The sequence below is a fragment of the Mirounga leonina genome, unplaced genomic scaffold (assembly GCF_011800145.1).
Source record: "Mirounga leonina isolate KUSES-001 unplaced genomic scaffold, KU_Mleo_1.0 Mir_53, whole genome shotgun sequence".
Classification (NCBI taxonomy): Eukaryota; Metazoa; Chordata; class Mammalia; order Carnivora; family Phocidae; genus Mirounga; species Mirounga leonina.
The window spans coordinates 21143861-21166897 of record NW_023270807.1 but is presented as its reverse complement, the minus strand read 5'-3'; the positions used below and the strand labels follow the sequence as shown (position 1 = coordinate 21166897).

The window sequence follows — 23037 nt, the reverse complement described above, 5'->3', positions numbered from 1 at the left end:
CCCATACATTACATCATTAGTTTTAGATGAAGTGTTCCATGATTCATTGTTTGTGCATAACACCCAGTGCTCCATGCAGAATGTGCCCTCCTCAATACCCACCACCAGGCTAACCCATCCTCCCAACCCCCTCCCCTCTAGAACCCTCAGTTTGTTTTTCAGAGTCCATCGTCTCTCATGAAGAACTTCAGTTTTAAATGAAAAGGGCAGAATAAAAAGCAGAGATAGAAAAATGTTAATTTATTTTCTCTCTGAGAGAAAATATGTTAAAATATTTCTAGCATTAGAATGATGGCTGATTTCATTGATATCTTCATGAATCTTTTGTGTTTCCCAAAATGTGTATAATATGGAACAAAATTCGAATGATAGTACAACACGGGAGAGCCCTGAAATTTTGAGAACTGCAAATACTTTGATATTTCTGGAGTTAAGAACAAGTTGGAAATGGACAGGAGATGAGACTGGAAAGATAACTAAGAGTCTCCTCAAGACAACTTGGGTGTCATTTTAATAAACTTCTCTGCAAAATTATGAGAAATCTCTAAGAATTTTAAGCTTAGAAATATTGATCAGATACATATTTTCAAAAATTGCTCAGGCTATACAGTGTGATATTAGAATGCAAAATAAAACAGAGAGCCAGACCACTGTAGTAATAATAGCTAAATTTTATTGGGTGCTTACTATGTGCCAGAGACCATGTGTTGATCACTTTATATATTCTAACTCATTTCATCTTGCAACAGCTCTGTCAGGTAGGAAACCTTCTCATCACCCTCCTAAACATAAGGAAACAGAGGCTAAAGAACTTGCTGAAGGTTGTTCAGTTTGTAACTGGTGGAACCAGGCTCCCATCTCGGGTAATCTAAAACCACGGTGAGGGCTCTCCCTTACTATGCTATGGTGGTGCCTTTCAAAAAGAAATGTGGCAGAGAGAAGTCAATAGGAGAACAGAGAGAGAAAATGGATGGGTCGAAGATGTTAATTAACATCTCTTCTTGGGAGATTGGATTTTTGGTAGGAGCTTAAGGAGGGAAGGGAGTCAAGAACAATTCAGGAAAGACAGGTACATGTGAATGTTTTGAATGAAAAGTTATTTATATTCACTAGAGGAAACAGGAAATTTAATTCCTTTTAATTTGCAATGATTTTTTGTATCTTCTTATATTTGAATGATTGAAATGCAATGAAATAGAAATGGCTTAGTCCTGATGCATAATGAGAGTGGTATAGAGTGCAGATCACCATATGCCACACACTTTGTGATTTTTAACACGTATTTCCTATACTGCTCTGATGGAGCTCAAGTTTCTTAACCTGCGTATGGGGAGAAAGAGCTACATTGCCCACCACATGGATTTACTGTATGTACTCTGATTTCATTTAGAGCTTTCTCGATTTGCATTAACAGGGGTACAGATCAAAATTTCATTCTAATGATAAAAAGAAAGATATACGCTAATGTAACTTTTCAAATTTATACATTTTCAGCATTCACAATTAACTTTAACATCAAACTGTACCTTCCAGCAAAAGCCCATCTATTTTCACTCCCTTTCATTTGTGAGAGTAAACATTCTTAAGATATTTGGTCCTTATTATTGTTAATGATTTTTGTATTTACAGGAATTATAGTTTAAATTTTTGATATTATAGCATTTTCCATATGAAAGGCATTAATGCCTTAAGTAAGTCTGTGTCAACAAATATTTTCATATTTATGTCTTTTATGAAAAAAAAAAAAAACCACTATATTACTTTGGTGAACTAACTGGGATATGATATTTTCTGAAGACCTTCCTATTTAGAGAACTATTAAGCAGTAAAGTTTACTTCTAGGTGTTCTTTATGCAAAGGAACGTATAATATTTGGCTTATCTCAAAAGTCATATTCTGCAAAAACTTAGACTTCACTAATAAATGTCAAAACTATTTCAAGTTTTGAAGGACTGACTCCATTCTGAAGGTTACCTTGTTTACTGTTGTTCAAATTGGTCCTTTTAAATTCTTTCAGAAACTATGTTCCCTGTTACAGTATTACAACAGGGAGAGGAAAAAAAGATAACAGGCATTGGTGCAACCTGAATGCATTTCAGTTGTGGAGGAAAAATAATTAACAGTTGAGCTCTGCTAAAAACAACATAGAATAGATTTAGCCCTATGAGTACACACCTATAAAATAGTCACTTTCAGGTAAATAATAATTGGAATTTTTTGTGTGTGCTTTAGGAGTTTTAAAGGCATCCAATACTTACATGACTTCACTTTGGCAGCTCAGGGCATGTTCTCCAAGTTAACCCTCCTTGGTCAAAGCTGTGAGGTCTAAGATCCCCTTATCCTCTTTGCCCTTTCCAGTGCTGTTCCACTGAGGATCTACATGATACCTCCCTCATTCTTTGTCTTTTTCTGTCCTTAGATGCTTTATTTCTATTGCTGGTGGAAGTCTCATCACTCTCCCAAGTAGTAATGATTATTTCCTTATTCTGGGTGTTAAATTCCTTCTAAGTGTGTTATACTATGTTTTACAAGATAATCTTTGGATCCTTTCATCTGGTTGTACAACATCAGCCAGCTTCTGATTTGTTTGCTGCAGCAACCAGTAGAACTGACTGGTATGCCTGGCCATGAACCCTTGGCTGCACAAGACTGGTCTTTGTTTTTTGTTTTTTTAAGATTTTATTTATTTGTTAGAGAGCACAAGCAGAGGGGAGCCCAAGGCAGAGGGAGAAGCAGGCTCCCCGCTGAGCAAGGAGCTAAGAATTCACGAATACACTGTTGATGGTATGGAAGGTAATACCACTACACGCTTTTGTTGTTGTATAACAATGGCCATGAAATCCATGGCTAGCACTCAATCCCAGGACCCTGGGATCATGACCAGAGCCCAAGCCAGACGCTTAAACCACTGAGCCACCCAGATGTCCCAAGACTGTTCTTGATGAATGTCTATTCAGTTGCAAGCTGCTGAGCCCACTCTGAAAAGTTTTAGTGTGGGTCCAGGTGATGTACCTGTGCCTGTGAACGAGAGGAGGTAAGGAAACGGTCTGTTCCAGGACCATCCCTTCCACACCAAAGATTACTCCTACTCTAATATCCTAAGGATTTATGTAGCATTTTTAGTTCCAATGAATTTAGCCTTTAGGGCTTCAACAGTTTTGAGCCATGCATCTCTTAAGCAACTTCATTCCAGTTCAGTGCTTAACTTGTAGTACCAACTTAATGACAATTTACTGACTTATCTGTGACATCTCCCCCAGTGTAGTACTTTGTATATTTTCTTCTTTATTAGGCTGTGTTTTAAGCTTGCAAATGAGCTCAACATATTTTAAAATCGAGCTTACTGTTGTCAAGCACAAACTCAAGTGAGTTCGATGCTGGACAAATCTACATTAAGCATGAACGTCTGCAGCTGGAAATGAGCAAACTCACCGGCACTAAAACGCATGCGCCCTTCCCTTTATTTACACCCTTTCTCTTAGGATCTGAACCAGGTGAGAAGTCGGTAAGTGGGGCGTGTGCAGAGAGCCCCGCAAGCTCAGCGCAGAAAGGAAAATGAGCCACACCTGAACATCCTTGGGCTCAGTTCCTTTTCTTCTCGGTTCCGGCTGCTGCGGACGCCCGCCGCAGGTGCCTCCCGCACTCCCTGCCCCGGGCGCCGCCGCGAGTGTGGCCCGCTCCCCACCATCTCGGCGCCGACGCAGTGCGCGGAGCAGGGCTGGTGCTCGCCGCCCGTGGCCCGGAGGGGCGCGCTCTGGGCTGGCGCGGCTCGCTCCGCATCCCTCTCCTCCCGGCTCCTGGCGCCCTCCTATCTCCGTCTGCAGTCCCAGGCCCTGCCATGGGGAATGTGCCATCTGCGGTGAAGCACTGCCTCAGCTACCAGCAGCTTCTCCGGGAGCATCTCTGGATCGGGGATTCAGTGGCTGGGGCACTCGACCCTGCGCAGGTACCACCTCGCGGCCCAGGGTGTCCCCACCCTTTTGCACACAGCCGGCTGGTCTCTCTCCCTGTTGTGTCACCACCGCACCGCAGGGCCCTCCCTGCAGCAGTTCCGTCTTGTTAGGCCTCACCTCCTAAAAGGTTCCCCATCATCTCTGTGCTGTGAACATGTAGACCCGCCTCTATAGCTCAGACCCAGCAAAGTCCCTACCTGTGGCCTTTTGCGGGACGCCTAAAGGAAACTGCTGCTTCTCTGTTTTCCCCCTGGAGGGGCTGCATTATAGAATATGCGTATCTCTTGGCTTTCCGCCAGGGATAGTGCCTTTATTTTCAGTTCCTTCCCTGTACCGTGTAACAAAGGGGACAATGTGTGGCAGAAAGAGGAATGAATCCAACATATACGGCTAGGAAAACATCGTAGGGTGAAATTATCTAGCATATCATTAATTATCCCTAATGTATTTATGCTTCAACACACTTGAATAAGCTTGAAAAAGATTGTAAATAACAGCAATTTCAAACCAAAATTGATGCCCCTGTGATTCCTGAATGCTTTAAGACAATAGGCAACTTAATTGGATCCACGTGTTTGCAGCTTAATGCATTCTCAAACAAATGTCAGGTAAATGAAAAAAGAAATTTGCTTTTCCTTTAAAAGAGCTCAAAATTTAAAATTTCACCAAGTAGTAACAGTGACGATTGTTATGTGAATGTTAAAGCATGGAAAAATGAAGGGGCAGTATAAGGGTTTCACTCTTTTTTGATTTTTTTTTTTGCTGGATGCAAAAATGTTTATCCCTGATTCATCTTGTGAACAGCATAATAACTTGGGTTAATTATAATATTTCAGTGGGTAAACATAATTTGATTATGTGGCTTTAAATCAGCTCTTCTAATACTAGGTATCCATTTTTCCTGTAGTTTTACATTTAGTGTATTCTCAGCTTAGTGTATCAGTATGTGAAATTGTGATCTTAGTTCTACAAATAGGAATTCAGCATTTGTGGATTCTTTCAAAACCAATCAGAAGATACATTGCTCCTCATTACTTAAAAGATGGTCATGGTCATCTGGCTTGAAGCCTGTTGCTGAAAATGCATGAGAGGGAAAGATTCTTCTCATATATTCGCATGTCTATTTAATTTTTCTGCATTCTAATTTGATTTTTTGCTATTATAACTTTGCTTTTATAACTTTTTTTTAAACTTTCATATTCAGTCTGTTAGAGAATCAGGAATCCTCTTTTCTTCCGTAACTCTGAGACTTTACGTGATGTTTGTTGCTGTGTTAACATTGTATTTCTCTCCCTCATGTTCTGGTTTTGTGAGCTGTGGGGGCAGTGATGGAGACTAGGCTGCTACTTGAGACTGTCTACTTTGCCCTGTTAAGAAGTGGAAGCGGGTCGTCAAAAATGACAAGGAGTGTGAGAAACAGCTATACCTTCACTAAATAGTGACTTCTTCCCCTGACTTCTTTGCCTGGGAAACTCTTACTCATTTTTCAAACACAGCTTAAATGTTACTTCCTTTAACCAACTCTTTGCTCCACCCAGAGTTAATGCCCCATTTCTGTGCTTCCATGGCATTTTATGCATCATTCTGTTTCAGTCCCACTCGTTGAATTGTAGTTTTTTATATCTTGCCTTATTTGAACTCCGCACCATTGACATCCCACACTTGACTCATTGAAGTTGATCTTCTTTGGCATCTGTTTAATAACACCTGTAACTGCTTTAAGCCCTACGGAGTCTCTGGTTCCTTGGTCTGGCACCAGACGGACTCAGTGGCCTATCGCTGTCTGGTAATTGACCAGGTTCCTCATGACTTTGTATCCACACTCACGGTTTCAGTTACTGTTTATATATTTGTGTTCTCCAGATTTATATTCCTATCTCCTTCTTAGGCTCCAGTCCTGATGTTCAGCTGCTCACTGGACATAATCACTTGGATATTTCAAAAGCAATTCAAACTCAACATTTCCAAAATTGGATTCACATTCTCCTTCCTTCAACCCCAGACCTTCTCCAGTATTTGCTATCTCAGGAAACCATCACAATCTGTTCGGTTCTATACGCCACAAGGCAAGAGCTCTTCATTTTCATTTCCCCACATCCAAAGTATCACTAAGTCCTGCAATTTTACCTCTTAAATTTCTCTCAAATCCATCTTTTTTTTCCAACTTTACTCCTACTATCAATTTTAAAATGGCATTTTCTCTCATGGACTACTAGATGATTGCAGTCCTTCTTCAACACCCATGTAGCCAGTTGGGAGATGTTCTCTATTTCAAATGGAATCCTGCTGACCCCCCATTTTATAGCCTTGTATGCATGTCTCTTATTTTTAGGAATGAATACCAAAACTTTCAATGTGTCTCTGAAGCTTTCCCTGTTATTTGCATTGCATCTCTCTGCAACATCATCTTAAGGTATTCTCTTGTTCTTGCCACTGTGGCCCTCTTTGAATTCTTTTTTTTTTAATATATATTTTTTAAGATTTTATTTATTTATTTGAGACAGAATGAGAGAAAGAGAGAGCACATGAGAGGGGGGAGGGTCAGAGGGAGAAGCAGGCTCCCTGCCGAGCAGGGAGCCCGATGCGGGACTCGATCCCGGGACTCCAGGATCATGACCTGAGCCGAAGGCAGTCGCTTAACCAACTGAGCCACCCAGGCGCCCTGACCCTCTTTGAATTCTTAATAATGTTTCCTCTGGAGCCATGGTCTTTGTTTTACCCTCTGCTGGGAAGACTATTTTTAACGAATTAACTTCTGTTCACCCTTCGGGTCTTAAATGTTACCTTCCCATGAACTCTTTCCCAGACTCTTAAGGCAAGCAGCTCTTGTTATCCTATATGGCTCAGTACACAGTTCATTATATATAATATGAATTACCTATTTTTGTGATTATTTGATGTCTAGTTCCCTACCAGAGTCTAGGCATCATAAAAGTAAGGGAAACACCCGCCATTCTCAGCAACTAACAGAATGTCTGGTTAGTCTTTCACGGCCAGTAAATACTTAATGAACAAATGAGTGAATGTTTATCTCCTGCTTATGGGGACCATGAAATTCTTCGTAGCACTTGCCAAATCAATGATTTGTACATTGTGGTACAATGATAAATATTCGTTAAGTGAATGCTAATGTGATGATAATGAATACTTGATGTCAATACAGTTTGGTCTTAGTGATAGAAGATGGATATTATTCCTGTTGGTGTCTTACCTTTTCATCTCACAGGAGTTAGGCTTTGAGGGAGAAGAGCTGAAAATGGATTCTGGGGTGTGTTGATGAGACAGCACAGTGCTTAACAAATCACTGTAAAATCTGGCAGAGAATCACGAGCAGGACCTCTGGAATTTGAAACAATTTGGTAACTGTTGGGACAGATAGAATATTCTATTTTGAAAGAATCCTGTGCTAGGCAATAGAAGATTGGGAACCTAGATCTTTTTCGGCTACCAATTCATCCTGTGAGTTTGTGCAGGCAATATCCTGGCTAGATCTTAAAATTTCAGTTTATATGTGAGAGATAATAATATATCCCTGATAAATTATTAGGATGAAAAATAAATACTGGGTGTGTGTATGTGTAAAAACAGACACACATACATTTGAAGTTTAACAATTTATTATCCAATACAAAATAGGTCAGTGTGAATAAAAGGTTTATTGTACCATAGCTCCACAAATTAAATTTTTTTTTTTAAGATTTATTTATTTGACAGAGAGACAGCGAGAGCAGGAACACAAGCAGGGGGAGGGGGAGGGAGCCCGATGCGGGGCTCGATCCCAGGACCCTGGGATCATGACCTGAGCTGAAGGCAGACGCTTAACGACTGAGCCACCCAGGCGCCCCTCACAAATTAAATTTTTGAGTCTCTAATTTTTTGCTAATGACACTAATTTTGCAGAAGATTCCTTTCAGAGACCAGGAGGTGAAAATTGATCATCCTCTGGTTCAAGCTATCTTTTCAGGCCTGCTTTATTTTCTATGTTTGTCTCTGTTAAAATTGGTATATTTCAAGGTTTTGATTAAATGTAAGGTACCTGGTAAAGCAATTGCTTTCTGATTTGCAAGTGCTGCTAAAGCAGTAGCTACATTTTTTTCATTTATTAATACCCTGTGTGACAATAAAGTTCTCTAGGGCCTAAATTCTAATACAAGCAATATTTGAAATGCAGTAGATGTATAAAAGCAAAATTGTAGATTATGTGACATTAAACTTATAGTTATTGTACATTATATCCTGAATCCTTTAAGTTACATTTGCTCTCAGCAAAAATTATGATTCAAAGAAAGTATTTGGTATTAAAAGTTCTCAGGAATCTAACCTAAATATATTTCTGCATAAATTTAATCCGAGGATAATGTGACTGTATGCTTTTTAGTTTGCAGCTATGCAGTTGTTAGTACATTTACTAAATACTTTAGGATGACTGGAGAGGAATTTTCAGAAAAGAATCAAGGCATCATCCCACTGTTTTTTTTATTTGTCTCAAGTGTTCTTTTCCCTTTTCCTCCTATTATGCTTTCCCCCCCTTTTTCTCCTTTTATAGCTTCTTTTGAGTGACCTATTTTTAGTCATTTTCCTCCACCAGAGCTTAATTATATACTGTTTTTACTATACTCTTTGTTGCTATGTATAAGATGTCAACACATGACCTGGACTTATTAAAATATTACATACATTGGTATCTTTGCAACTTATTAAACATGCAAATATAGTATTTTAGCTCCATTACTGACTTCTGCTTTTCATATTTTGTTGTATATGTTAATTTTATATTTGTCTATATGTATATAGTTGATATACATTTTATATTTAGAATAGATTTTTTTCCTTTGGTCTTCCTTCCTTCCTTCATCTCCATTTTTCCATCTGAAATTATTTTCCTTCGGCTAGAAGTAGTTTTTTTCCTACATTCTTTAGTAAAAATCTGATGATTTTTTTCATTTTTGTTTGAAATTACATTTATTTTGATAAATGATGTACATAATTGTAAGTTAATACTGACCATGAATATATAGTCCACATAAAGAATTAAAATGCATGACAACAGCACAAAATGTAGATTTCTCAAGAGATGTAATGGAAGCCAGAGATAATGAAATGAACTTTTAGGCTTATTTTTGCTTCTTTGATGATAATGAGTCTTCTCATTGTCTTTGGTTTTTCACAGTATGACTATGATGTGCCTAGATTTAATTTTCTTTGCATTTGCCAGTGGTTTATAGCATTTTTTGGATCTATGGCTCCATGCTTTATTGGCTTTCATAGGTTTTAGAAAATTTTCAACCATTTCTCCTTAAGTATTGCTCTGTTTCTTTTTTAATCCCTCCACTTGGGCTTATCATTTGAAAAATCTTAGAACTTTCCCTGTGCTCCATCTAGTTCTTACACTCATTTTTGTCTTTTTCACCTTTTTTTCCTCCATGTTCAGTCTGAATATTTTCTTCTTGTATTCCATTTCACTAATTCTCTTCAGTTGTAATTTGCTGTTAATCTAATGTATTGAGTTTAATTTTATATTTTTGAGTTGATGCATTTCTATGTTGTTTTTCAAAACAATTTTTTCTTTGCCATAATTTTCCATCTTGTCATGAATTCTTGAGTATTTATCAGTATTAAGTTCTATGATAACTCCAATATTTGGATCTCTAGTGGGTCTTATTTATTTATGTATCTTTCCTCTTGGAATGCTTACTGATCTTTGTGTGTTAGACACCTGAAATGAAAATTATAGACCTAACTTGAGACACCTCAAATTATCCTTCTCCAGAAAGGGTTCTTTTCCCCCCCCCCATTTACCTACTTCCCCTTGTTTGCCCTCCCTGCCCCACCTCCACCTCTGGCAACAATCTGTTCTCTGTATCTATGAGTTTGCTTTTTTTAGATTCCACATATAAATGATACCTCACTGTATTTGTCTTTCTCTGCCTGACTTATTTTGTTGAGCATAATGCCCTTAATGTCTATCCATCTTGTCACAAATGACAGGATTTTTTTTTATTTTAAAGCTAAAAAATATGCCTCTATATATCTACTACATCTTATTCATTCATCTGTTGATGGACACTAATGTTGGCTATTGTAAATGATGGTGCAGTGAACATGGGGGTGCAGGTACTTTTTAAATATAGTGATTTCATTTGGATACTTAGAAGTGGAATTGCTGGATCATATGGCAGTTCTATTTTTAATTTTTGGAGGACCCTCCATACTGTTTTCCAAGGGGCTGCACCAATTTATGTTCCCACCAATGGTACAGGAGGGATCTCCCCTCTCCCCACACCATCCTTCACAACACTTATTTCTTGGATTTTTTAAAGTAGCTGTTCTAATAGTTGTGAGATGCAGAAAGGATTATCTTTAGCTTTTAGCAAATAGTATAAGGATAGCTTACCTTAAGCCAATCAGATGCTTAGCTGATTTGAGTCTGGGCCCACTGTACTTGTGAGGATTTGTCTTTTTCTCTTCACCCTTTCATTTTGTCACTGTTCAGGGGTTCTAACTGAAAAGCCTAGAGTGTTTACCAGGGTATCCCCTAGCTGGGACCTAAAATCAAAGTATTTTCTCCTCAGCCTCTAAGACTTCTAGAAGCTCTGATGATCTTCTCAACTGCTACTATTGAATTGGCAAATATTTCAAGAGGAAGTCATGATCAGTGTTGGTCTTACCACTTTGTTTTTCTTCTGCATATATATTTGGTATATTGGCCACTTAAGTACTCACTACCTTGGCAACTCTCTGAGGGTATCAGACAAGTGTTTTCATTAATATTTTGTCCAGATTTTCTGGTTGTTCTCAGAAATTCACTCTGAACAAGCTAGTTGAAATACTAACAATATAAGAGGGAAAATGTAAGAAAACAAAACAATTATGCAATGTAATTGGAGTTGTAAAAATATGTTAATTTACCATATTACAAAAATTTTGAGGTAGTTACATTCCAGATAATATACAAACTGTTTAGAGTAACTATTTATCTTCCCAGCTTTATGAGATATAATTAACATATAGCATTGTATAAGTTTAAGGTGTACAGATTTGATACACTTACATATTGCACGATGATTACCACCTTAGCATTAGCTAGCATCTGAGTCCCATAACAGAATTTACAATTTCCTTTTTGGGGTGAGAAAATATAATACCTACATCCTTAGCAACTTTCAAGTATATAATGCAGTATTATTAACTATAATCACTATGCTATACATTAGATTTCCAGAACTTATTTGTCTTACAGCTGAGAGTTTGTATAGAATAACAATTTAAAACTCAAGGAATTCAAAGATTGGCTTTTTTATGAGAAACTACTACTTCATGGAAAAACAGACTATTCCAATGGTTTTCACTATAAATAAGAATTATGAAAGAAGAGATTTTAAAAATAAGTAAAATTATGCTCAACTTCAATATCTGGCTTTAGAGGAGCAATATACTATTTACTCCTTCTGTGTGACATAGTTCAGTAAAGTTTGTTGAATGAATCAATGAATGATTAAATGGATAGTCCCTTTATGGTATTTTGTGTCTATTGATAAAAGTTTATCTCAAATCTTTTGATTTTTTTTTTTAATGACATGGAGTTGGTAAACAAATTTTATTGTCATTAACCTTTTCGTTTTAATCTTTTTCATTGCCTTAATTCATTCCTGGTTAATTCTTTCTCTTTCTTGGTAGAAATCAACATATTTTATCAGTTGATTTGAAAAGTATTTTGTAGGTTTGCAGATCCTCTCTTCTATATGTGTATGTTTGTATCTTTGAGCATATGTATGACGTGCTAACAACTGATTTCTATTTGAAAAAAATCCTGCATTTCTGTTTTCTGAATTAACATTTTAATTTTCTTTATTTGAATATTTAGCTCATGTAATTTTAGTCATCTTAAAAATGCCTTAAGACAGTTCACATCCATTTCTCTGTCATTTTGCTTTAAATTGTGTCTCTTATAAGCTGAGCTGCTTATCTGATTGTCTCTATCCTTAATTAGGTGAATTTACCTTTAATTACATGTGATTATGTGTGACTCTTGATATGTTTATCCTATTTTCTGCCATATCTGTCAGCCTCAGTCACCACTTTATATTTCTTATCTTTGAGGCTATTTATACTTTTTTGGTGTTCTTATTTTATATTTAAATTAATATGCTTGTTTGGAACAAAAGATGTATTTCACAGAGTGAACTTCTTCATATTAAGGAAAATGTCTGTTTCATTACTATTACACCATGGGTCCTCAGATAGCATGTTACCAGGTATATTGCCGTTCTCGAGACTCTCTTTGTTAACCTAAGATATCTCACAGGTAGGTGGAAGTAGAGTTCCAAAGACTTGTAGTACTGATGAAGCCTAAGATTTTAGTCACGGGCACAACAAAATTAGAAAGTTGAAAATATTTGTGGTCAGAATCGTAATAAGTGAGCAGTCACAAGCAGTAATAAGCCCTTCATATGACCATGTGAATTAATGGCTCAACTAAAGTAAAATCCAGTAAATTTCAGTGGAAATCAAATATTGGATAGAAGATTCACCAGGACATTGAGTAAACTGCAGAATAATGTCAAAATTGGGGAGTAAGAAAACAATGGCAAACTAAGTTCTAATGGCTTCGGTATATAAGGGATACAAGTCCTCAAAAAGGGCTAAAGGGCCGTATGGCCAAATCACATGGATCTCAAAGGAATAGGAGTTTTCATACAAATAAAGAGTGACAGTTTTCAGGAAGTAATAGAAACTGCAGATACCATCCATACTTCTGGTCACTAAGCAAGGTCTAGAAAGCTAAGCAGTCTCTACATGAGAGGGTTACTGGGCAGGTGCTTTCTATAAGGGTGATCAAGTCTTTATTTAAGGCCATAAGATGATGGGAATGTTCAGTAAAGAGGCTGTGAACATGGTGGAGCTTTTTACTACAGAGCTGAGTTTCCAGATAGAAAAAGAAAGAACTTGAGTCTTCACATAACAAAAAAGGCCTAGAACTACATGGGGTTCTACAGAGGAAAGAGATGGTTGTTGAGAATAATATATGGGAAAATGACTAAAGAAAACAGGATTGTGAAATAAGGTGGGTTACCTTGTGTTTGATCCTCAACAGTCTTGTGATGGATGTGGTTCTCTTTGGGTATCTCCACATCAGCCAAGTCCTGGATTTATTGCATTTCAAGAGAGTCGTCCTCCCTCGAGCATAGAGACTCCAAATCTTGGAGTCCCCTCTAATTTGAATTGACTGATATATGCGTTTGAAAAAAAAAAAACAAACTTTGTCAAGGTTGTTTACATGTTGATTCCCAACTAGTGAATGGTGAGACCAAGAGCAGAAACCCTGATGGTTGTGGCTTGGTCTCTGTACAGTTGGGAAGAATGCTCCCATGTGTACTTCATCCCATGCATACTGCATCTAAGATGCGCCTTTTTATTCCTTTTTCATATTTTACTTTTTAATCAATTAAGACACATTATTTTGTATGAGTTCTCTATTCAGAGTACTTTCATAGTTCTAGAGCTACCGCTGTGGAGTGTTCAATATGTGCTAGGTCCTGCCTAACTGCTTTCTGTACAAAACCTCATTTAATGCTCCCAACAATCCACTTTATAAACTGAATATTTGGGATGCAGAAAGGTGAAATAATTTGTTCATGGTCCACAGCTAATGACTAGCAGAGCTCGGAATGAAATTCAGGCAGCTCTAGTTTCAGAGCCCTCTATTACTACTACTAAATCGGTGTTTCCTCGACTTTTCCGGTGATAAGATTTACCCTGAGGTGTTTATTAAATGTACCAGAAATTCTTATTCAGTAGCTCTGAGATGGAGCCAAACTATCACTGTTTTTACTTTTGTTTTGTTTAGTTTGATTTTTGAAAATCATGTGCCGGGTGAGACTGCCACCCCTCCCCCCCATATCTGCTTTCAGAGGGTCTGCTGTCATATCATGTTTTTTTCTAATCTGTCTTTCCAGAGCTCCTGGCCGCTGTCCAGGAAAGACTCCTATGAGTTTCAACTTCCCTTCTGTCCTCTTTGAGGTTGAGACTAGAGTTCTGCCTGGAATAGAATTGCATTGGATACAAAAGGAAAAACAACTTGGTTTCCAATAAATTTCCTGTTCCCTTCAATCTCCAATACTTTCTGTCCTTGGATTTCTGTTGGCTCCTGTATTTCTTGCTTTCTCTTATTCCAGCTGGCTTTCACATCCTTCCCTCCCCCCACTCTATGTTCTTGTTTTTTTCATTAGCTGTGAGCTCCTCCAAGTCTTCTGGCTTTCTTTATGCTTATTCACTCTGTGCTGTAACTTTCCCTGACCCTTTCTTCTCTCCTTGATTCTCCCTTTCCAAGTTTAGCTTTTATTTTTGTTTCTTATTTTTCCTCAACTAAGGGGCTAGACTGTGCAGAACCATGACTTTATAGGTCACTCTCATGGAACAGATCATAGTAAAAGAGCTAAAGCAGAATCGTATATTTGGGGAATATTATTTTTAACAGAAATTCTGATTTGAAAGTGTCCAGCCTGCTTGAAGCCCTAATAATAAAAGCAGCATATAGATAGATTCCCAGTTTCCTCCTGCCAGTCTCTCTATTGTTAGTCTAAGTGGGAGATGCAAATTGGCTGTTTCACAGGTGAGCAGAATTTAACCTCTGGAAATATTTTGTTTGGTCAAGACTACACTGAAAAGATAAGTACATAGAAATGCTTTAAGCAGGACTTGCACTCTTTATTTGTATACTTAGCTGCCTCTGGCACCCAGATTATCTTCCTGTGCCGGTGGAGGTTTGATTTTGTTATCCTTGGTGGATAGTTACATGGGGATGCTTTAATGAGCACGGTTCTCAACAACCATCCGGGACATTTCTGAACGTTGGCATATTTTCAACACTATAGACCCTAATCCTTACTACTCGACAGACAGGAGTTAAGTCTTTAAATTACCAGAAATTTGCCATCTTCCCCTTTGGATGATCCTTTTCTAAGTGATCAGAATTCATTCCTAAGGGAACACTGAGGTGTTGTTGCATTTCTTCTACATCTGACCAATTTGGGGCCAATTTTTATGTTCTTTTCTTTGGAAAATAATACTGGTTTGCAGATCTTGTTCCCAAAACATGCATTCTAAAATCAGACTTCATATGAAGAGACTTTTATGTGAAGATAATTTAGAAAATTATTCAAGTTTATAGATGTTTATATTTTTTAGACATTCCTCATTTATATGAAAGCCTAGTAATAATGTAAAGGAAAGCAAAGTAGTGGGAAGGCTCTCTGAAAAATATAAAATGTAAACAAAAACTACTTTCTACATAAGTGAAGGGACCAGAGCTGTGCATTACAAACATGATTTTGATAAGAGGAGCTGATACTTCCTTCCCTGGTTTAGAGAGCGGAAGGGCTGAGCTCCAGCTCTCAGATGCTAGCAAGGTGCCAAGGACCCTGGTGGGCAAGAAAGGGAGATAGAAGCACTAGAGCTTCCATCCCAACAGCACTATTCAGGCCATGTGTTCATTTTTCATTGCTGTCTCCTGAAAGCTCATTTCTTCATCCTGCTTTTTATTTGAATCCTGCTTTTTCCTACATTCCTTGATTGAAACTCCGTTACAAACACAAGCCTGCAAATAGGTTCTAATGCAGTGCAGGGCGAATCCATGAGGATGATAATAGTCTTTGTGTTGGAGGTAGATTGGACGTCAAATGGGATTTGCATAGATAGAAGGCATTCCGGGTCAGAATAAGACGATTGAACATTTATCGGCAGACTTAATGTAATAAAGTCATGGAGAGTTATCCATTTAGTTATGCATATACTCAGACACAGAAATATTCCTATCAACCTACATCTGGATCCTCTATCTGGTCTATTGTCTCTTATAGGGAAAAAGAATTTAAAGGCCCCAATCTTAAAAATTGCCTTACTAGTTTTTTTCATGTTTGATTTGAAAATGGATGCTTATGTTTTGCAAGTGGTGAATCTTACGAGTATTTGGCTTATGGTCACCTCTCCCTCTGCCAGCCCCAATCCCTGTATAGTGCTTAGTGGGCCCATCTTCCACTTAGAAGTAGAGTTCCCCATCAAATATTTTTGAATAGATGGAAGTATCTTTATATTAAATACACAATATTTTTAGTGTGAAACTGAGATCTTAGAGATGAAACTATATTTGATTCTCCTTTCTGTTATCCAGGAGACCTAAATACTCAGATCTTTTTAATATGTTTCTGGAACTAAATCGTTTCTACGTGTTAAATACAGCAAACTTCAGGTGCTTTCTGCCAAATTAACGGACTTTGTGATTGGCACAAGTAATATCAAAAATAGTACTTTTGGGGGCACCTGGGTGGCTCAGTCGTTAGACGTCTGCCTTTGGCTCAGGTCATGATCCCAGGGTCCTGGGATCGAGCCCCGCATCGGGCTCCCTGCTCAGCTGGAAGCCTGCTTCTCCCTCTCCCACTCCCCCTGCTTGTGTTCCCTCTTCGCTGTGTCTCTCTCTGTCAAATAAATAAAAATGAAATCTTTAAAAAAAAAAAAATACAGGACTTTATGGCAAGCCTTTTGGCTTTTACTTAGTAAATGAGGTGTTATCTAAAATCACAGTCAGGGGGACGCCTGGGTGGCTCAGTTGGTTAAGCGTCTGCCTTCGGCTCAGGTCATGATCCCAGGGTCCTGGGATCGAGTCCCGCATCAGGCTCCCTGCTCAGCAGGAAGCCTGCTTCTCCCTCTCCCACTCCCCCTGCTTGTGTTCCTTCTCTCGCTTTCTCTCTGTCAATAAATAATAAAATCTTTAAAAAAAAGTAGTACTTTTGTAGAGTTAGTAGTTTTAGCTGTGCTATATTATTTTTCACATTGGATGGTAATGTAGATTTTTAAATCCAGGTGCTAATTTTTTTTTTTTTTCTTTCCTGGCTATGAAGGTAGAATCTAGCTTTTCATTCACTTTCCATATCTGTTTTTACTGAGTTAATTCACACGGTGTACAATATGCATCTTCTCAGATCTCCGTTTTATGGGAGAAGGAGTAGACACACTGAGGGGTATAATGATACCCTCAGGGTGAGGCAGCTTCTCTATTGCATTGTCTCAGCCACGGTCTCTGGTTTTGGATTCAGTGTTTGGGCTGAATATCCCACTGATAGTGCATCAAATGTCACCTTACGCTCGTTAACTTTCCAAGTCACGCTTCCCTGGATTTGTGAAGTAGGGAAATGCAGATGTCAGGAAACTTTGACTACATAAAAACGCCTTTAATACAAGTTTCACTCTATGAAATCAGCATTTCATAAAGTCTTCTTGGTGAACTTTATTAACAAGCAATGGGGTCTAGGAAGCTTGGCAAACAAGGAGGCAGGGAACCCCAAAGAGAACATGTCTGTCAGACATCTTTCCTTCTGGGGCTTCCTTCCAAATGTTTTTGGATCTTGAAGGAAGTGGGGTGGCTCTGTGCCACTGCTTTCATACATCTGTAACCCACTGAGCGTACGGAGTCTGGCATTCCCTTTCTAAATTCTTTCCTCAATCTGTATTTATTTCACTGTGAAATAGAAGCTGATCATATAGGTTAATGTTGAAGTCCAAATATGAATCTTATTTTACTTAGACACAATTTCTACTTCCTGGGAATTTTGATTTAAGGACTGAGAATTCTCAGATTTTTAAAAATGCAATGGCACTGTTCAAATCTTGCATTTTATAGAACGCTGTGGACCTGGTCAAACAAAAGCTGAGGGCAATCTGGAGTTCTGTCTGCCTAGGTTTTAGGGCTGTGTTTAAAAGACATTCGCAAGACCTGTGGAGAAACAGATGTAGTTATTCAGAGTTTCACTCACGAATGTCTGCTCTCACTTAGTCCCCATTCCCATATGACACGGTTTTAATATTTAATGTAATTCTGCTAAATGTATGCTCTAGAAAATATGGAAAGAAAAACTTGAGCTAAAGGAGATGGAACACAAACCTCTGTAAATACTCCTCTCTAGAGAGCTAGATCTCTTAAATACCTATTTACTCTTTAAAAAATGTATACAGATATTGACCTTTTGGTGAGAAAGGAATAGTGATAACTTGTTAAACAGAACGTCAATCATTTGTCTTAATAAAAGATTATTATTTAGGGACAATAGTAGTATTTTAGCATACCTGCTCTAGATTTCCAACTGACTTACCAAATGGGACAAATGAAAGAATACAGGAGATAGAAAATGCTACATAAACTGTTAATAGAGTATTATTAACAGGAGTTTGGGAAATCACACAGCATCAGTATTTCTTTTTTTTTTTTTTAACATTTTATTTATTTAGTTGACAGCACGAGCAGAGCAGGGAGAGCGGGAGAAGCCAACTCCCGGATGTGGGGCTGGATCCCGGGACCCTGGCATCATAACCTCAGCCGAAGGCAGACGCTTAACGGACGGAGCCACCCAGGCGCCCCTCACACAGCATCAGTATTAGCAACCCCGCTACCAGATGGTGAACTTATTCCAGTGACTTTGCTAAGGGCTTTATTTAACTTCTGAACTCCTAGATTTGCATAAAGAAGATCCCGTTATGCTCACTTTTTTTTTAAAGATTTTATTTATTTATTTGACAGAGACCTAGAGCAGGAACACAAGCAGCGGGAGTGGGAGAGGGAGAGCAGACTCCCCGCTGAGCAAGGAGCCCGATGTGGGGCTCGATCCCAGGACCCTGGGATCATGACCTGAGCCGAAGGCAGACGCTTAACGACTGAGCCACTCAGGTGCCCCCGTTATGCTCACTTTTTTTTTTTTTTAAAGATTTTAGTTATTTATTTGACAGAGAGAGAGCACAAGTAGGCAGAGTGGTAGACAGAGGGAGGAGGAGAAGCAGATTCCCCGCTGAGCAGGGAGCCGGAGGTGGGGCTTGATCCCAGGACTCCGGGATCATGACCTGAGCCAAAGGCAGACGCTTAACGACTGAGCCACTCAGGTGCCCCCGTTATGCTCACTTTTAATAAGAGGAAACGAAGGCTCAGAGAGTTAATAAAAATCTCTGTAGGCCACATAACTAGTAGAGGCCCTGGACTTGAACCTGTAACAGTTTCCAAAGCCGGTATTTCTTACGCTACATCCTATCAGTCTGTTGACCAGTATGAACGTCAGCTGTTCTGTACTCACTTATTATAACTGCATTTAACATAATTATTAAGGTTCTAGATTAATTTATCACTTTAAGGAGGGAAACTGCAGTCGGTTACAAATGACCGGATGATACAGCTCACCTTCCCTCATTAGTTCATTCTGAGACTCAACATTTAAAATCTGAGGTGGAAGAGCCTGAATGAATCCTTATTTCAGACAGAAGTTATTCAGACTCTTTAAAATGATGCCATTGTTCTTGAATCTTTGATAACCATCCCCTTTCGCTCTGTACCCAACAGCGGCCCTTCTTTTACCCCTGTACTCAGGGAAATGGTTTTATAGGGTATTTCTGAGAAATATGGCCTTTCTTAGTTTTTCAGTAAGTAGCTTAAACTTGGGGCAAGTACAGTTGACTTAAAGTCCTACCAAAAAGGTCAGATTTATATAAAATGCATTGTATTCATACCAAGTACTATGTTTGTAGACTTCACACACCAATTGAAAGTTCCTGGCTAAGTAAGTTCTGTTGGAAAAATTTGTTTCCTTCAACCACTGCATCTTTATTCTGTTTTCTAAGAGGTCATCGAAAACCATAGTGTGTAGAGTAAAACCACACTATGATACAATAAATGGAACAAAAAAAGAAAAACTCAGTCCCATAAAATGTGCTGAAGTGCTATTGTGAGGTTAATAAAAATCTTTATTTTTTTTTAAGATTTTATTTATTTATTTGAGAGAGAAAGAGAGAGCACATGAGAGGGGGAGGGTCAGAGGGAGAAGCAGACCCCCTCACTGAGCAGGGAGCCCGATGCGGGACTCGATCCCGGGACTCCAGGATCATGACCTGAGCCGAAGGCAGTCGCTTAACCAACTGAGCCACCCAGGCGCCCCAATAAAAATATTAAGACCTGGCTTGTTTGAAGCATAGAAAACAAGAATTTGCTGCTTGACACTGAAGGTCAAAAAATAAAGATGATGAAACAAATTGTATATAATCGATCATCGAATAAAAAGTAATGGGCGAGAAAGAAAGAATAATCACATAATCACAAGGCAGTTGTTCTAGACCTACAATGTGTCCCTAAGAGAAAAACTTCAAGGTGTTTCCATTTGAGAAATGAGGAGCTCAGGAACCGGTCACATTATGACTGAACATTTGAGTTGAATTTATACTGTCACAGATGTGCTTTCATGTGGCTTTGCTGTCCTTCCATTTCTGCTCAACATTTCTAAAAAACAATGCCAAAGTAGGGAAAGTTGAGGTGGTCTGTTGTGTCTTTCTTCCTTTCTTCTTGCCACTGGGGCTGACTTTGTTCCTTGAGAGAGCATCAGGCTCTGAGGCTGCAGGATCCACCTCTGAGGAAGCCACAAGCCTTACGATTTTTGATCCTCTTTTCTTTTACTAACAAAGGCAAAAGCAAGAGAGGACCAGCAGCTTCTTTATAAACTATTGAGAAAGGAAAATAAAAATGATTCTTGCCATTATTTTTGTATGAACTCCTGTTTAACTAGTTTTGATGAAACCACGGGCAAAACTTTGTATCAGATTAACTAATTACCAAACTACATGTAATAACTTTTTGTTTTCTGATTGCTGACGTCATTGGAGACCTTATCTATTAACCAATAGGGATAGGAGAAACTGAATGCTAAGAGCTCTTTTAGAAAGTTTGAAATATTTATTTATTTATTTATTTATTTATTTATTTATTTATTTATTTATTTGACAGAGATAGCGAGAGCAGGAACGCAAGCAGGGGGAGTGGGAGAGGGAGAAGCAGGCTTCCCGAGGAGCAGGGAGCCCGATGCGGGACTTGATCCCAGGACCTTGGGATCATGACCTGAGCCGAAGGCAGATGCTTAACGACTGAGCCACCCAGGCACCCGAAAGTTTGAAATATTTAAAAAGGATTGAGACACACTAGACAATAGATATATCCTTAATTCCTAGGAAGGAAACCTACATGTGAAAAATTAAATGTGTGCCTAATCATTAGTAAAATATACAATTCTCATAGATGGTAAAGACCACAGGAGTTCAAAACCAGGAAAAACTGAGCATATTCTTACATTGTTATTGTATTGCTGTTGTGGCAGAGTATAATTATATTTGGTCTGTAGGGTATAGGTTTTATTTTTCACATTTGGCTCTCACGCCCCTGATGATTTATTAGTTATAATTAAACATTTGAGTACTTTCCAAGTGCCAGTACATTTTAGTTGCTCTGATTTTCATGAAGACCAATATCCATAGCTCAGGAGCTTGTTCCTGTGAATGTTTATCATCATGTAAAGACATATATACCTACTTACTGAAAATCACCCCATCCATGTTCAAACATGTTTGTGAGTTTATGAATGTACATCTCCATGTATGTAGGTTTAGGTCTATGAATATATGTAAGTTCATATTACTGTTGGGTAAATGGTAGTATATCAAAGCATGGTTTTTGGAGTCAGAACACTCGGGAAAATGATGAGCTGGGCAAAGAGAGATTAGGACCTGGAGCAATTGAGGGCATTGTGTATGGGATTGATAGAAGAAAAACAGAGCGACCACTGAAAAGTGGGCATCCAGGAGAAGGCATCAATTAGTATAGAATCTTCCACAGTGCCTCTCGTTTATCCTACCTGCCTTGTAATTGATTGCTTGGCTTATTCTGCTGACATCTTTGAGTGTCCTTGAGACTTCAATATATTATCTCAAACCTTCAAATAACCACTATTAGTTATTACATCTGGTATTATGTCACTTTGGACAGTAGGACCTACTCTTGCCACACCAAACCTGTGTAAGTCAGCCATTGATGTTCCAATTTTTTCCCTCTACAAGGACTGAAAAGAGGCCCTAGAGACCAGATGGCCTGGTGGGGGGGGCAGCAGATCTTGAGGCCTTTGCTGAACAACCGTCTCCCATTCTCTCAAGCTATTCAGCATTAACATAATGACTCTCTGTTCCTTTTAGTGTGCTCTAATATACATGGATGTTACCAATATTGGTATTTCAAATACCACTGAAAATTTAATAAGAGGTAGAAAAATATTTAAATGACTTGCAAACTTTATAAAGAGAGTTTGTAGAATTGTTTGAGATTCGTGTTACAGTTTAAAATTTCATCCATTAATTACTCTAACATATGCTGAGAAGACCGATTTGGAATGGTCCCAATGAGGAAAGATAAATTTTCACTTAGACATAAAATAATGGTATTTGAAAGGAAGGAGTTAGGAAGCTATGGAATTAGGATGGATATTAATATAAAGATTATGATTTTTTAATTTTTATATTGGAAGAGGGATTTTTTAAAAGATTTTATTTATTTATTTGAGAGAGAGAATGAGAGAGAGAGAGAGAGAGCATGAGAGGGGGAGGGTCAGAGGGAGAAACAGACTCCCTGCCGAGCAGGGAGTCCGATGCGGGACTCGATCCCGGGACTCCAGGATCACGACCTGAGCCGAAGGCAGTCGCTTAACCAACTGAGCCACCCAGGCGCCCCTGGAAGAGGGATTTTATTGATTTTATAGTTGATGGTGATGGGCACTTAAGCATAGTCATATAGATTTTCTTTTAAGTTGGCTTAAACTAGACCCATGGTTCTCAGATTATGTCCTTGCCTCAACAGCATCATCACTATCTGTGAGCTGGTTAGAAATGCAAATTCATGGATCCAACCTGACCTAGAGAATAATGATCTCTGGAGATGGGCCCAAGAAATTGTGTTTTAATAAGCTCTACAGGGGATTCACATGCACATTAAAATTTGAGAAATACTGATCTAAAGGAATTGCTGATGACTAAAGGCCATTATGATCTATACAGGAAGCAGCTGGGATGAGGCTTGAGGTTTGTCTCAGGCTTGTAGGGACCTTATTTCCAAAAAAGAATCTCCATTAACTGAGGTTGTAAAACAAATAAGATGCAAGTTTTAAAAATTTTATAAGAATACAGTATAATTATATTCAAAGTTATTAATATGAGAGTTCCAATCAATAATTTTAATAAATAT

General features: G+C 38.4%; 1 protein-coding gene across 1 annotated transcript in view; it reads left to right on the top strand.

Annotated features, from left to right (window-relative positions):
* Window positions 1-3794: 3794 nt before the first annotated feature.
* Window positions 3795-23037, top strand: part of HMGCLL1 (3-hydroxymethyl-3-methylglutaryl-CoA lyase like 1) — a 184044-nt gene continuing 164801 nt past the window's right edge. Inside the window, exon 1 of the mRNA XM_034990447.1 lies at window positions 3795-3946. Coding sequence (XP_034846338.1) covers window positions 3839-3946 — 108 coding nt within the window. The 5' untranslated portion in view covers window positions 3795-3838. The remainder of the gene's footprint in view (window positions 3947-23037) is intronic.